Genomic DNA, 14,947 nt, shown 5'->3' on the forward strand with positions numbered 1-14,947 from the left:
ATACCCTATTATATGTAGCTCAGTCAGTAATTACAGCAATAATCAATAAAATAACCAATTATTTGCAGTCCATAGTTAATTTATTAGTTTTCCCAGTGAAGAACGCAACCATCTTAACTCTATCAAATGGCTACAAATTCAATTATAACTCTACTCAGATGTGTCATCAGTTACTCCTTCTTTCAATTATTTCTCATACTTTACATTAAGAGGCTTTTTCTTTATGATGCTGACCTCTCACAAAGCACACAACTGCCCCAGTGGTCAAAAATAACATATGAAGCCAATCTATTTTGAATACCAAATTAATAGCTACATTTACTTACCTGGCTTCAGGCTCTGAATCCTCAATAACTCATTGCTCCTGTCATGAGGAGACTACAATGTGTACAAGTTCTTCCTTAAAAGACTCGACCGAGGGTCCTTCCTTAAAAGACTCGACCGAGGGTTCACATATGGTCACAGATTGATTAGATGATGAGAAAGAAAATCACAATGCGAAGGTCAACAGGGACCAACTCTGGGCCCTATTTATAGGCTCATGTTATTGGACAGATGTATTTATTAATGACTTGAAAGTGAAAATGACAGCAAATTGGCCAAGTTTAATGATAACACCATTTGGATAAAACCATAAAGGACTTTAAGGAGCTCCAGATGGTCTTAATAGAAGTTTGGGCAGCCAATAGCAGATGAAATTCAAATTGGCTAAGTTTAAGGTAATATGTGTTGGCAGGAGTTTAAATTTGTATTCAGCAACAGGCCCAAAATTTATGGGATTCTCTCAGCTGAAACTTTCAGAGTTATTACCTTGGTTAGCTTGAGGTAGTGTCCACACTGACCTTTCACCTGATTTTTAGGCTGTAGCAATTCTGCTATTTCTCTTAAAGTAGAAGTTTTAATAGTAGCTTCAGGGAACCTGCCACTTAAATAAAACAGGACTATCAGGCCATGCAGACAGCAAGCCAAATGAGACATTTTGTTATAAATAGGCTAAGCGGAACCCTCCACAGAGATGGAACTGAACTGGGAGCAGAGCCATATAAATGACAAAAGGTTGGTGGTCCAAACCTCCTATTCCAGTGGTCCCCAGAGTGCCCCGGTGCCACCAAGACTGAGGCCTGCTCGTGCTTATCTTTTCCTTTGCTTCCAAGAGCCACATAATAAATCCCTCGTTCTGATGCAAACTTGAATATGCTCCTGCTCCTTGCTACCAAACAGGCTCCAAGATAGATCACAATAGGGGCTAAAAGAGGTCACTACACTTTTATCACTATTTCAAAGGCATCCAAAGGTTCCAAACAACACAGAGAAGAGAATTAAAATAATCTGTCTCTGGAAAAAAGTTTTCTTTTTTGACTAGGATAAGAAAACAAAACAAAAACTTTACTTACAGCTTGGAGCATGTCATTATTTGAGTAAATAAACAAATTCCCAAAACAATTTATTTCCTTCAGTTTCCCTTTCTCATTCTTTTCACCATTTCTCCACCTTGCCTGAAGAATATACTGTGTAATCAGTTGTTTGGATAAATTGCATTGAATTAGGGGACTAACAACTCATTGAAAGCTGAACTGATTTTGCCACCTGCAAAGTTAAGTTCAAAGTAGAACCTATTTAATATGCAGCATGTTTGAAAGTACTATGTGGAAAATGAGCTTCCAACCTCTTTGTTCTTTAAAGAAAACTTCCTAATAGCTAAGGCCCTGATGCTATTAAATATTCAACTTCTAAATGGACAACAAATTTGGTAAACAAGGTAAAACACAGCCTTGTAGGTAAGGACAAAACCTTTAAACCTTCAGATGCCCACAGAGTTTTGTGTTGTTTTGTTTTTTTTGAGACAGAGTCTTGCTCTGTCGCCCAGGCTGGAGTACTGTGGTGCGATCTGGGCTCACTGCAACCTCTGCCTCCCGGGTTCAAGCAATTCTCCTGCCTCAGCCTCCCGAGTAGCTGGGACTACAGGCGCATGCCACCACGCCCGGCTAATTTTTTGTATTTTTAGTAGAAATGGGGTTTCACAGTGTTAGTCAAGATGGTCACGATCTCCTGACCTCATGATCTGCCCGCCTCAGCCTCCCAAAGTGCTGGGATTACAAGAGTGAGCCACTGCACCCAGCCAACAGAGTATTTTTTACATTTCTCTACAAACTCAAGTACAGTGACATTTTGGTAATAAGTATTATTTTTTACACTCAGGAAAAAGCAGTATTTGCAAAGCTGAGCAGGACTATAATAGATACCAAAACAAAAACCTTATTTAAAACAACCAGGAGCAAAGAGACTGAGAGTCTGTATCCAGGCCTTCCCTTTAATTAGCCATGTGACTTCCAACTGATATCTGAATCTTCTACTCTCTGTGGGCCTCAATGTCCTTATTTGTAAAATGACAGAGTTGAACAAAACCTCTGTGGTTACCTTCCAACTCTACTTGAGTAACTGCATGATTTTAGAGGCAATCTCCAAGTTATGTATACTAGGATAAAGCCAATCATATCCCAATTTATAAGGTGCTCCACAGGTCAAAACGCATTTTTCCCTCATAGTACTCAACGTCTAACAAGGTACACGGTGGTCAAATACACCAAAGGGAATACTTACACTTCACTTAAATACAAGGACTCTTGTACTGAATATAATACAAGGTCTCATAATGGGAGGCATTACAGTAAAATATATGCCATACTCTTCTGGCAATGTGGGAAAAAATGATATAAAGAGGGAGAACAGACAAAATGATGAAAATTATTTTTGTTAATACTGTGTTCCACTCACACAAGGCTCTCAATATTAAGAGAACCAGGTGTAATAAATCTCTAGACACAGGATTTAGCAGAAACAAATATAAATCTATTTACAAAAGCAAGATGTATTGGCTGAATTTCTCAATGAAAGGTCACCCAAAAGAAGAGGTTAACAGTAAAATAATCCCCTCCTAGAACTGGGCCTCCATAGAACTACCAGACAACAGACACAAAAAAATGAAAGGAAAAAAGCAGCACGCTATTTTCAATCTTTCTAGAAAATGAGAGGAGGAAACGAGAACAACAACAAAATTTAAACTACATTAAGGGAATATTTAATTAGCAATGATCAGGTATTTAGTTTTCAGAATATGTAGGTCGTATTTTTTTTCTAATAAAGCATTTCAAATTCTAATTAAAAAAATACTTTATGGAGGAATTAAAAAGATGCAATAGTGTCAGAGGAAAAGCCATGATCCCAGAAGTGGAATATTCTAAAAACATAACTTACAAGAAACTATGCTATAAAAACAGATTGTTGATTAACACAAACTCATAACAAAACACAGAGCAGCTATCACAATGGTGCTGTAATAACACTTGGCTGCTGAATTCTTTCAATACATTAAATATCTCCTTGGAGACCAAATTACATTTTCTTAAAAGACAATTTATTATAGCTTTGTTTTCTTCTCATTATCTCTTAAAAATATATCTAATGAAGAAAAGAATACAACTTCTAAATAACTTACATAAAATGGTACTAATGTGTCAACAGACTTTGGTTTAATATGTTGGTTATTATTTAACAGCACACAACAACCTATTGTCATGACAAATCCTTACCATAATATAATATTCCATGTGTCACATGTATCAAAAACCACTGTATGCCATTATTATGGCACTCATAAAATTAACAGCCTCAGGCTGCTAGCAATTTAAATAATTGATAAGTTTTCAATTAAAAAGGCAACATTTTCAGGTCTAATACAAAAATCTATTTAAATTACTGATAAAAATGTACACTTGTACTGGCCCAAAGCCAGAAAATGCTTGCATCCAAGAGGGGGAAAAAGTAATTCTTCAAGTTTCAACTCAGAGGTTGCAAATTTGTTTTTACTCTTATGCAGAGATATAGGCTGTTTATTTACTTAACCTTTGTAATCAATGAAAAAGAATGATTAAAGGACTAATGGTAAAAGTGCCTCTATTTTTGCTTTCCCACATATGGCTTTTAAAGAAATACTAAGGTGACCATAGGTTTACGGAATTCTATATGAAAAACTAAGCTCTTTTGGCCAGGTGTGGTGGCTCATGCCTGTAATCCCAGCACTTTGGGAGGCCAAGGTGAGCGGATCACTTGAGATCAGGAGCTCGAGACCAGCCTGGCCGATATCGCGAAATCCCATCTCTACCAAAAAGTACAAAAGTTAGCTGGGCATGGTGGTGGGCGCCTGTAATCCCAGCTACCTGGGAGGCTGAGGCATGAGAATCACTTGAACCCAGGAGGCGGAGGTTGCAGTGAGCCGAGATCAGGCTACTGCACTCCAGCCTAGGCAACAGAGTGAGACTTCATCTCAAAAACAAAACAAAACCAAAAACAAAAGAAAAAAAAAGCTTTTTGTAAAAAACAATAAAAAAGTGGTAATCTGTCAGTATCTTCCCTATGCCTTTATACCAAATCCTGGACTCAAACTTCAGAGCCAAATTGAACCTACAAAATAAAGACCAATGCAAATTTGTAGGAACATGCTGGTACTCAAGAGGACTACCAACCAAAACCTACTGTAAGGTTAGGTCCAAATGGTTCTCCTTAAATTTCAACGATAAGAACCAAGACCGATCAAAATGACAGCCAACCTGGCCAGGCACCTTGGCTCACGCCTGTAATTCCAACACTTTGGGAGGCTGAGGCAGGAGGACCACTTGAGGCCAGGAGTTTGAGACCAACCTGGACAACAAAGCAAGACCCCATCTCCACAAAAAACTTTTTTAAATTAGCTCATCAATGAGATAGATGACTTTTATTCAGACAAAAAAAAGTGGACCCAAGAAATCTCAGAAACTTTTAAACAAAGGACATGTAATGTAAGATTATGTAATCATATTTTCCTACAACACAAAAATAATTAAACACTGCATTTGAGAAAATAAGCATATGCTGTAAGGAATATATGGTGCAGAAATCACAACTAAGGTACTATATAAACCCAAATTATTCAGAATTTAATAATGATGATGATAGGCTGGGCGCAGTGGCTCACGCCTGTAATCCCAGCACTATGGAAGCTGAGGCAGGTGGATCACAGGGTCAGGAGTTTGAGATCAGCCTGGCCAATATGATGAAACCCTGTCTCTACTAAAAATACAAAAATTAGCCAGGCATGGTGGTGGGTGCCTGTAATCCCAGTTACTCAGGAGGCTGAGGCAGGAGAATTGCTCGAACACGGGAGACAGAGGTTGCAGTGAGCCAAGATGGCACCACTGCACTCCAGCCTGGGTGTCAGAGCAAGACTCCATCTCGGAGAAAAAAAAAATAACAGTGATGACATAAAAAGATCCCGCAAAGAGGAAGATGGGGGAGAGACAGTGTAAAACAGTAAATGAGCAACAGCTTGGGCATGAAAAGAAACTGAACTTAAATTCCATATTCACACTCATACTAGCTCTAAGACCTTGGGCTTCTCTCTTAACCACAGCTTCCTCATCTAAAAAATAAGGATGATAATATCTGTCTTACAGAGTGATTATTAAAACTAAAAAAATTAAATACCTCAAGCATTTTGTATATAGCAGTAGCTTAGAAATGGAAATCATCATTATTATTATCACTGTGATCACACCCACTAACATTTTCAAAAAGCACAATTTGTAAGATCATACCCAAAAGTACATATCTTTTGCATGTGGTTAAGTTGAATACATAATGAAAGTATATTGATGTCAGTTCTCTGCAATGGACATGCATGAGAAAATTAGAACCCATCTGTGTGTGTGTGGGTTTTCTAAAAATAAGCATGTCACATTCTCAGGAGAGTTAGCCAATCTATCAATACCAGTGCTAGACCTTTTCAGCAGACAATCCTACTCCGCCTTTCAAGGTACTGATGAGCCCAGCTCTAAATTCTCAGTACACAAAGACTCTCACATAAGTTAATGGGAAGTCAATGGGAAATTGACTTTTCCTATTCTGTGCTGGTTGGAATGCAATGCCCTGTTAATCATCCTATCCTTCTTGTTCTCTATTCTCCTATCCTAAATTAAAACTATTGGTGGAAACCCATACAGACAGTTTACAGTTTTCATTACAATGAAACAATATCCTGGCTGAAGCTGAAGTCTATCAAAAACCTACAACCTAACTGTTGACTAAGATTAGGGTCTCAATGAAAAGCAAGAGCCCCGATTCCATCATTTCCACATGATTCCAAATGATTCCATCATTTGCATTTGTATAGAACGTTTAACTTTTCAAAGGGCTTTCACATCTATTCTCCCATTTGATCATTACAATGGCCCTGTGCAGTATAAAGGACAAGTATTATTATCCACAATTGACAGATGAGGCAGTTACAGCACTGAAAGGTTAAGTGATTTGCCTAGGGCCAAGAAACCACAGTAGACCTAAGGTCTCCTGACTTCCAGTCCAATGTTCTTTCTACCAGGCCACTGGAAAAGGTTTTGTAAACAGATTACAGACCCAGATATAATAAAACAAAACTTGAGAGGAAGGCTCAAATCAAGACTCAGGTAACCTATGTCTCCTCATGATAGCTGAATTTTTCAAGCTTAGTATTGAAGCTTTAGAAATATGCCCTTTTCTCTTGTTTACTTCAGTATCAGACGACTGTTGATGCAGATTTGCAGTAAAATTTTAAACACAAAAGAAAAGTCGTTTCAGAATATATTCAGATCACTCTGATTCAGTAAGTAACCCTGTAGTTCATTTTCAGTGGGAGTATTATGGGTAGTGCATAAATAACCAAGTGTACATCTTTAAATCGTGTATCCATATTAAGCCTGCAGCTACATTGTAACTATAGTCTGGAAGGGTGAGAGAGATCTCCAGTTGAAAGTAGATTTTGAAAAATTTTTTAGAGCCCAGGGGTTCATTTTTAATGAGCCGTTACTTTAAGTACTGCATAAAAAATACAGGAAATTGATAGTCCATTTAGTCTGCACCATACCTAATGCAAAAGTCATTAAGATGCATTATTCTTAATGTTTATGGTATGATCAGTAACTGCCTTTTGAAAATAATGCCCTTAACTTTCACATACGGAAATCCTTGAAACCTTTACCTATTATATAGAAAAATGTATGACAACTGTGATTTATTTACTTGTCTTCACTATGCCCAAGAAACAGCATCCTCAATCATGTTAACATTTTAAAAAATAGTCCTCATTTCTCGTATACTTACATATGACAGCATTGCCTTCATTTCCTCATCACTTCTCACTGTAATTCGATCACCATCTTCATCTTCATCTGTTTAAAAGCAACATAATGCAAATGATAAGGTGTGCATTTGTTTAATGCACAAAGGGAACATAATATAAATGGTTTATTACAATGTGATATTCTAATCCTCAACACCACATTTTGGGGGGATGTTGACATTATTAGTTTGTTGTTTTGTTTTCTATTTGGAATATGATCAGAATCTCAATATAAAACTTTCTTTTAGGGATAGCAGAAAATTAAAATATTGCTCATGTCATTCACAACATATCTCTAGGTTAAAGTAAATATAACTGGAGTATGACAAAACAGGTTTGATCAGCGGAACTAAAAACCAACGAGAGGCCAGTCTTGTTCTACTATCCATACTTTTTAAATCTCCCAAACAGCACCATATCCCAATTTCTCCATTCTTCCTCTCTCCCAGGCAATCTATCATCTCACAACAGCATGATAAAAATGGCTAACACTTATTGAACACTACAATACATGAGGCACTGTGATCTATGCTTCATATGCAATACCTCCTTGAAAACCTCATAACAAACCTATGACATGAACATCATTATCATTATTCTCTTTCCACAGGAGAACCTAGGCCTAGTGCAAGGTTAACTTGTAAAGCAGCTCTAATACAGGTCTCCCCCATTCTATTTAGCAGCTCTTTTTCTGAACAGTTTCACTTGTTTTGCATACTCTCCAGCCATAGTAAGCTTCAAATGCTATTCATGCTATTTTGAAATAATTTAAGTCTTAAGGCTGGAGGACAAGACTTCACAAACTACATAACCAGAATGTGTAAATTTGAGTAAGTATCATCAGAGGCCACATCTAGAAATAATGTATTTATTTCATGATACTTCTCTTATTCAAAGTAGTTTTTGAAATATCTCTTCAAAACTGCTTTAAAAACCTGAAGATAGACTATGTGAGAATATTAAATCTCATTTTTAACCCAAAGTGAAATTGTTGGCCTGATCACTTACCCACACCATCTGCCAAGCATGTCTAAGAATGACTTATGGCTATTTCTAAATATATAGTTAACTATTCATCCTTCTATAAAGATTTGTCAACAGTGAGGACAGCCTATGTAGTAGACTTAAATGCACAGTTGACAGAAATGCCAAAAACGTCTGGAGCAACATACAGAGCCTCCCAAGGGGACAACTTGGAAGGGGCAGGCTCTCAGCAGGATGCCTCAGTTCTGGTGTTAACAATTGTAATTATTATTATTTTTGTTCACTCTTGGGCATATAATTGCTGATTTGATCATATAGAAAGACTGTTCTGATCCCAAGCCTGGAGAACCTCAGACAAATCTCTCTTCATGAAGAGAATAAGCTTGCCCAACATGGTCAGGGGACGCTTACTGAAAGTACAGAGGGAGTTCAGTTCAACACAGGGATCTTCCCCTACCACAAGTCAGTGCGTCTTCCCTCCTGTCTGGCTGTAGTTCCAAGGATATCCCCCTGCTTGGTGACTAGGCTATGGGGACCCTAGGAGGAAGCTTGTGTTCTTTCACAATTAGCATATTTTCAAGCAAAATACTTTCTCCCTTTATCTCTTCAGTGGCCAACAGCAATCTGATAGCATGATCGAAACCAGCACTTGGACCAGTCCTGTTCAGTGACCCATAGCTCTCACTCTTTCCAAGCCCTTGTTTTCTTTCCAAGCACTTGTTTCTGGATCCTGGTTCACTGCTGCAGAGTTCCCCAACTCAATGTGAATCGGCATCATCAAGATCACACTGTCTAAATCTAGGAGAGTCATTACTAGTATTCTGCTATCAAGAGTTGCCTGTTTTCAGAGTAAAAGGCATACACTGGTCACTTTCAGTAATGAAGAAGGCACAGTCCTGAGAGATGTTACACACATATTCTTTCATTCACTTTAGATACAGAATCTCTAGAGCCAAATTGGGGGAGAAATGCCATTCTAGCTGTAGAAAGAGAAGCAAGGAGTCTCTCTATACATAGGTTCTAGAAACTAATACTTTCAAGGTTAAGGTGAAAGTTTTCTTAAAAATGCAGGAGACAGGAAAAAACAGAGTACAAATGATATAATGTTACATATCACCACACATGAAAGCACTTTACATTTTTGCTTTAAAACCAGGTCAAATTCTCTTTAAATGTAGGCTAAACTGATTTGTTCTTTATGAAGTCCTGAACTTGGCATAAAAACAATTTCCAGCCTGAATAAAGTAGTTTTTTTAAATAAATCTCATTTCTGCAACTAAGCTAGCTATAGAGATGATGGTTAAAAAGAGACTGCTTATATTTGAATTTCAATATACCCAAGACCTAAATAAGGTATTGTTCACATAGGGTGGGCAAGTGCTTATATTTTGGTAAAACGCGTGAAAACCCTTCTTATAATTTATTAAAAAAAAAGGGGGGGGCACCGATTACAGAAAGATCATTTAAATCACAATCAAGAACAAAAGGAGAGTTCTTCAACTTCTCAAAGCTAGAGCTTGAATCTTTAAGGCTACTTAAACCAAAATATTCTGGAATTCTAAATTTCTAAGAAATCTCTTGAGAGATTATTTCAGAAGAAAAAGATCTGTGAAAGAAGTCAGCTACCAGAATAATTTCTTGTAGAGAAGTTGCATAAAAAGTAGCTATGAAACATTACAAGAGCATTTGCTTAAGTGGACAGAAAACTGAAGCCAAAAGGCTAGAATAGCTTTTGACATCAACCCAGTGATAAAATGTTGGAACTATCCCATTAGGGGGTCTGACTCCAAAAGAAGATTTCAGATAAGTTGAAAGAGGCATTCTAATAAAGGCTGGGGATAAAATCAGGCTTATATGGCATACTGATGAATAGTTGTTGTGGGTTAATAGGATACCTAGCTTTATGTAGGTATTGGTTTTCTTTACAAACTGCTCTTTGGGAGACTGATTTGCTCTTTAATATCTATGCTTAGTCGTTTTATTAAAGACTCCTTATTTTTGTCCAAGAAGAAACTGAGTTGGAAAAGTAACCACACCCATGAGAAGACTGGTGGCTCCAGCCAAAAGGCAAAAGCTGAGCTATCTCTGACCCCTTGATGGCAGCCCAAGAGCAAACCACTCACCTTAACCTGTAATGCAAAAATGCACTTCTCTCTAAAGACAGTGAATTGACAGCTACGAAAAGTTAGTGAAGGGTAAGAAAGCAGAAATACATACTAAGCAAATTACTATGACAGTAGCCTAAAATACTTTCCTGAACAAAAACTTGGATATATACAGCCCATCTAGCTAAGACTCAGGCTAGCTGCTTATCAAGCTGGATAAGCTATAAAAATTACACTAGCTGGAACCATAAATCATAAAAACTTACTAAACTGGCACAAAGTTTCAGAGGTATAAATATGTTAGAGAACAACACTAGAAAGTAGTGGTACTAAGAAGTAAAAAAATAATTTGAGTTTTTTCTGTCTCATACATGGAGGTTCTTTGCCATCTGACCAAAAAAGCATTACCGGATATGACCAAGAAAAGGGGTGGGGGTAGGGGAGCAGACAGATCTGATACACTGGTTCACAATGAGAATTCCAGGCTTCTCTAGTTGCCTGGAGCATAGTAATATGATTTTCCAGCACATTAGGGAAGCAAAAGTAGAACCAGAAAGCCTATGTACTGGCTAGATTTTGTTAATGTCACTTAAAATGGAGGAAAAAATCCTAGCAAGATACCAAATAGAGTGCAGCAGATGGTAAACAAATATTATGAAGCAATCTTCACAAAATCTGCAGTGTGTCACAAACATACAAAATGGCAGAGTTTGGGAAAAGAGAATCATAACAGGCCATATGTTGTTAGTGATTTTATTTGAAGCAACATGCAATCCAAAAGAAAAACCAAGAAGAGAAACATAAAGGCCCAATAGAGAGGAGAGGCAACCTCAGGTAAGGGGCCGTCAGAATGGCCTACTGAGTAAACAGCAGACAAACAGCAGACTCCAGGGAGCTCTCAGCCAAACAGCACCCACTGTGGTGACAGGAGCTCAAGAAGGCTTTCAATAGAAACAATCTAGCTTCTACAAAGAGCTACAGAAAGTTAAGGCAATATATTATATGTCATTTGTCACACTCCTTCTGTGCCAGGTGGCAATTAGAACTACTGCAAAGGCACTTTTCCCAGGTAAGAGAAAAGAAATGAAAACATAATTGTAGAAGTTAGAAAGACATCAACAGGAAACTACCAGAAAAGATGTCAAGTTTAAAGCCCTTCTCAGGCATGGAGTTAATGACGTGGGCAGGACCAGAGGCCGTACTTTCCATGGCCACATCTTCATATCCATGAGTTTTAATTTAGCTTCCTGCTTCCCTCTTCCTGTTTCCTTCCTTACTTCTTTGCTTTCTTCCTCCTTCCAGCAAATAAAAGTACCCGCTATGTGGCGGGCACTGTTCTGGGCACTGGGACAGTCACAGCGAAAAAAGAAAAAAACAAACAAAATCCTGCCCTCATGGAACTTACACTCTAGTGGAAAGAGACTGAAGGAGGTGAGGGAGTGGGCCATGCTGATATCTGGGGAAAGACTGTTCCAGGCAGAGGGAGCAGCTAATACAAAGGCCCTGGGTCAGAGGAATGCCTGGCATGTTTGACAGACAGAAAGGAAGCCAGAGTGGCTAGAACAGAATGAGAGGTGGGGAGGAGAAATACACGGGTTCAGAGAAACAATGGTGGGACAGGTTGAGGCCAGATGCGAAAATGCAGAGCCTTGTAGGGCATTTTAAGGACTTGGTCTTTTACTTTGGAGTGAGATGGAAATCACTGGAGGGCTGTGAGCGTGGTGGTGTCACCTGACTTCTAAAAGAATCACTCTGGCTGCCATGTGGAAAAGAGGCTGTATAGAAGCAAAAGTAGAACAGGGAGACCAGTTAGGAGGCCACTGTCCTAATCCCAGTGAGAAATGATGGTGGCCTAAACCAAGCTGAGGTTTTGAGAAGTCATCACATGCTGGATAAATTTGAAGACAGAGCCAACAGGACTTGCTGATGAATGGGATATAGAAAGCTTATCCTTATTACTTCACTCTTCAACCATCCATGCATTCCAGTGTGTCTATTATGTGCCAGGTACCATTATGGTAGGGATTCAAAAATAAGCTGCACTGCCCACTGACCTTAAGGAACAACTAGTCTGGTGCTTGAGTAAAGGACTCAAACTTCTTAATTTCCATACAAATTAGCAAGACTATTAATAAGAAATGACTACTCTCATAAGACTAAAAGGGATTTGGACTTTTTGCATCAGTAATATTTCCAGCCAAAATTTCAACAAATTAAAGCTCTCTTATTTTGCCCCAAATTCTAGGATGCATAACTAACTCTTACATGTTAAATAATTTTCAGGCTCAGTGTAGGTTTATTGTGACCATTTTTCACTAACTTACCTAGTTTTACTTAAAAACGACCCTTTATCTTTTTACACATACAATAGTTTAAGGAAATGAAACTTCATTTCTTGCAAATATTTTATGATTCAGACTCTTCTCGGAAGCAAAAAGAGGCTCCCACCCAAATATTCTTAACAAGATTGTCATGGCTAGCTGAACATAAGAGTATCTCCTACAGGTGTCACTCCAGTTATCAGCTATAGTTGTTTCCTATACTCTGAGAATTTACAACTTCCAGAATTGCAATTTTGCTTTAAATGGTCATACTATGCCAAATTTAAAATGAGACAGATGTGTTGGTCTAAAGATTTCCACCCTAAACACAAAATAATCTTCCAGCAGTTCATAAAACAGCTGAAAATGATTCTGTGCAATAAGGAGAGAGTATAAAATAGTCAGGGTTGAAGAAAGGCACAACTTCAATAAATATTTAACCTATAATCATGTTTTCTGAACCAAACTCAGACACACGGTTTGACAAGCGTGAAGATACTTCTGAGAGCTACAGATTAGAATACATGAGTGTAATGGAAAAGTAAAACCACATGGTTTTTATAGGTTTAAAACAGCATTTGTCTACATGGACTTAAAATCCATGTTTCAAGTCACCAGTGAGATTTTACTGTCCAGGAACACCAATCCAACAGTCATTTTACAGTAGTTACTTCTCTAGAGAAAATGCTGGCAGAGGAACACAAGTAACAGATATGCACAGGAAATGCATTAGTGGGCACGGTTGATTTTTATCACCTCATGTGTTGGTGTACTCATTAATCTGCTAATGAAACTGTGAAAATCAGCAGGGGTCTCTGGGCCTATATGATTGTCAAGCTCTTACATGTCAAGCATATGTAGAACCTAGAAATGCAAACACACAGGATTTTTTATGGTTATGGAATTTACCTTCATCTCAGAAAGGTTCTCACATCTGGGAAAAGAAAAAACTATCCCATAACTGGTGTGGAATCAACTATCTGCTTGAAAAATAAAGTTGGATCCCCACCTGATTTATTTCACCAAAATAAACTGAAGATGGTGCAAGAATTAAGAAAAGTAAGGGCTGGGAGCAGTGGCTCACACCTGTAATGCCAGCACTTTGGGAGGCCGAGGCGGGTGGATCAACTGAGGTCAGGAGTTCGAGACCAGCCTGACCAACATGGTGAAACCCCGTCTCTACTAAAAAATACAAAAATTAGCCAGGCATGGTGGTGGGCACCTGTAATCCCAGCTACTAGGGAGGCTGAGGCAGGAGAATCACTTGAATCCAGGAGGCGGAGGTTGCAGTGAGCTAAGATCATGCCATTGCACTCCAGCCTGGGCGACAGAGCAAGACTCCATCTCAAAAAAAAAAAAAAAAGAAAAGAAAAAGAAAAGAAAAAGAAACAAATTCTGAACTTTGTAGTAAAAATACATGCTTTTTATAAAAACCCACAACACGACACATACAAACATATAAATTTATATAAATAACTGTGTGTGTCTAACCTCATTAAAGTAGAAGGAAAAAAGAATATGAATGAATGTTTCTTCAATATCCTGGACTGTAGAAGACCTTTCTAAGCATGACATAAACCCAGAAGTTACAAAGGAAAATAAGTAAGTTTGACCATGTAAAAATTTTAAACTTCTCTACGGAAAAAAGAAGAGAGAATAAGAAGACCAGAACAAACTGAAAAGAGCAATAAACTGAACAAAAACATTTGTAACACACAAGACAAAGGGCCAACCTTAATATTGGAAAACCCTTAAATCAATTAGTAAAAGATAAATAACCAAATAGAAAAACAGGCAGAGATGACAAATAGTTTATAAAAATGAAATACAAATAGCTGGCCAGGTGCGGTGGCTCATGCCTGTAATCCTAGCATTTTGGAAGGCTGAGACGGGCAGATCACCTGAGGTCAGGAGTTCGAGACCAGTCTGGTCAACATGGTGAAACCCCGTATCTACTAAAAATACAAAAAAATTAGCTGGGTGTGGTGGCACATGCCTGTAGTCCCAGCTACTTGGGAGGCTGAGGCAGGAGAATCACTTGAACCCCTGAGGCGGAGGTTGCAGTGAGCCGAGATCATGCCACTGCACTCCAGCCTGGGCAACAAAAAAAAAAAAGAAAAGAAATTAAATACAAATAGCCAAGTACAAATGAGAAGATATTCAAGCTCATTTACAATTTAAAAAATATAAAATAAAACAGTAACATAGTAATCTTTTTCACCTATCGAACTGACATTGACTAAAAGGTTTGCTAATATCCAGAGTTGATGGGGTTGGAGGGAAATGAGCCTTCTCATACACTGTTGGTGTGAGTGTAGACTGGTTCTACCTTTCGGTGAGCAAACACA

At 38.2% G+C, this 14,947-nt stretch overlaps 1 protein-coding gene across 4 annotated transcripts in view; it reads right to left on the reverse strand.

Moving 5' to 3' along the window:
- Positions 1-14,947, reverse strand: part of MAP2K5 (mitogen-activated protein kinase kinase 5) — a 268,034-nt gene that overhangs the window by 239,960 nt on the left and 13,127 nt on the right. For all 4 annotated transcript variants that reach the window (XM_032175733.2, XM_058427173.1, XM_058427172.1 and 1 more), the window contains exon 3: positions 7,171-7,238. In XM_032175733.2, the coding sequence (XP_032031624.1) occupies positions 7,171-7,238 (68 nt within the window). The remainder of the gene's footprint in view (positions 1-7,170; positions 7,239-14,947) is intronic.

The sequence above is a fragment of the Hylobates moloch genome, unplaced genomic scaffold (assembly GCF_009828535.3).
Source record: "Hylobates moloch isolate HMO894 unplaced genomic scaffold, HMol_V3 SCAFFOLD_14, whole genome shotgun sequence".
NCBI lineage: Eukaryota > Metazoa > Chordata > Mammalia > Primates > Hylobatidae > Hylobates > Hylobates moloch.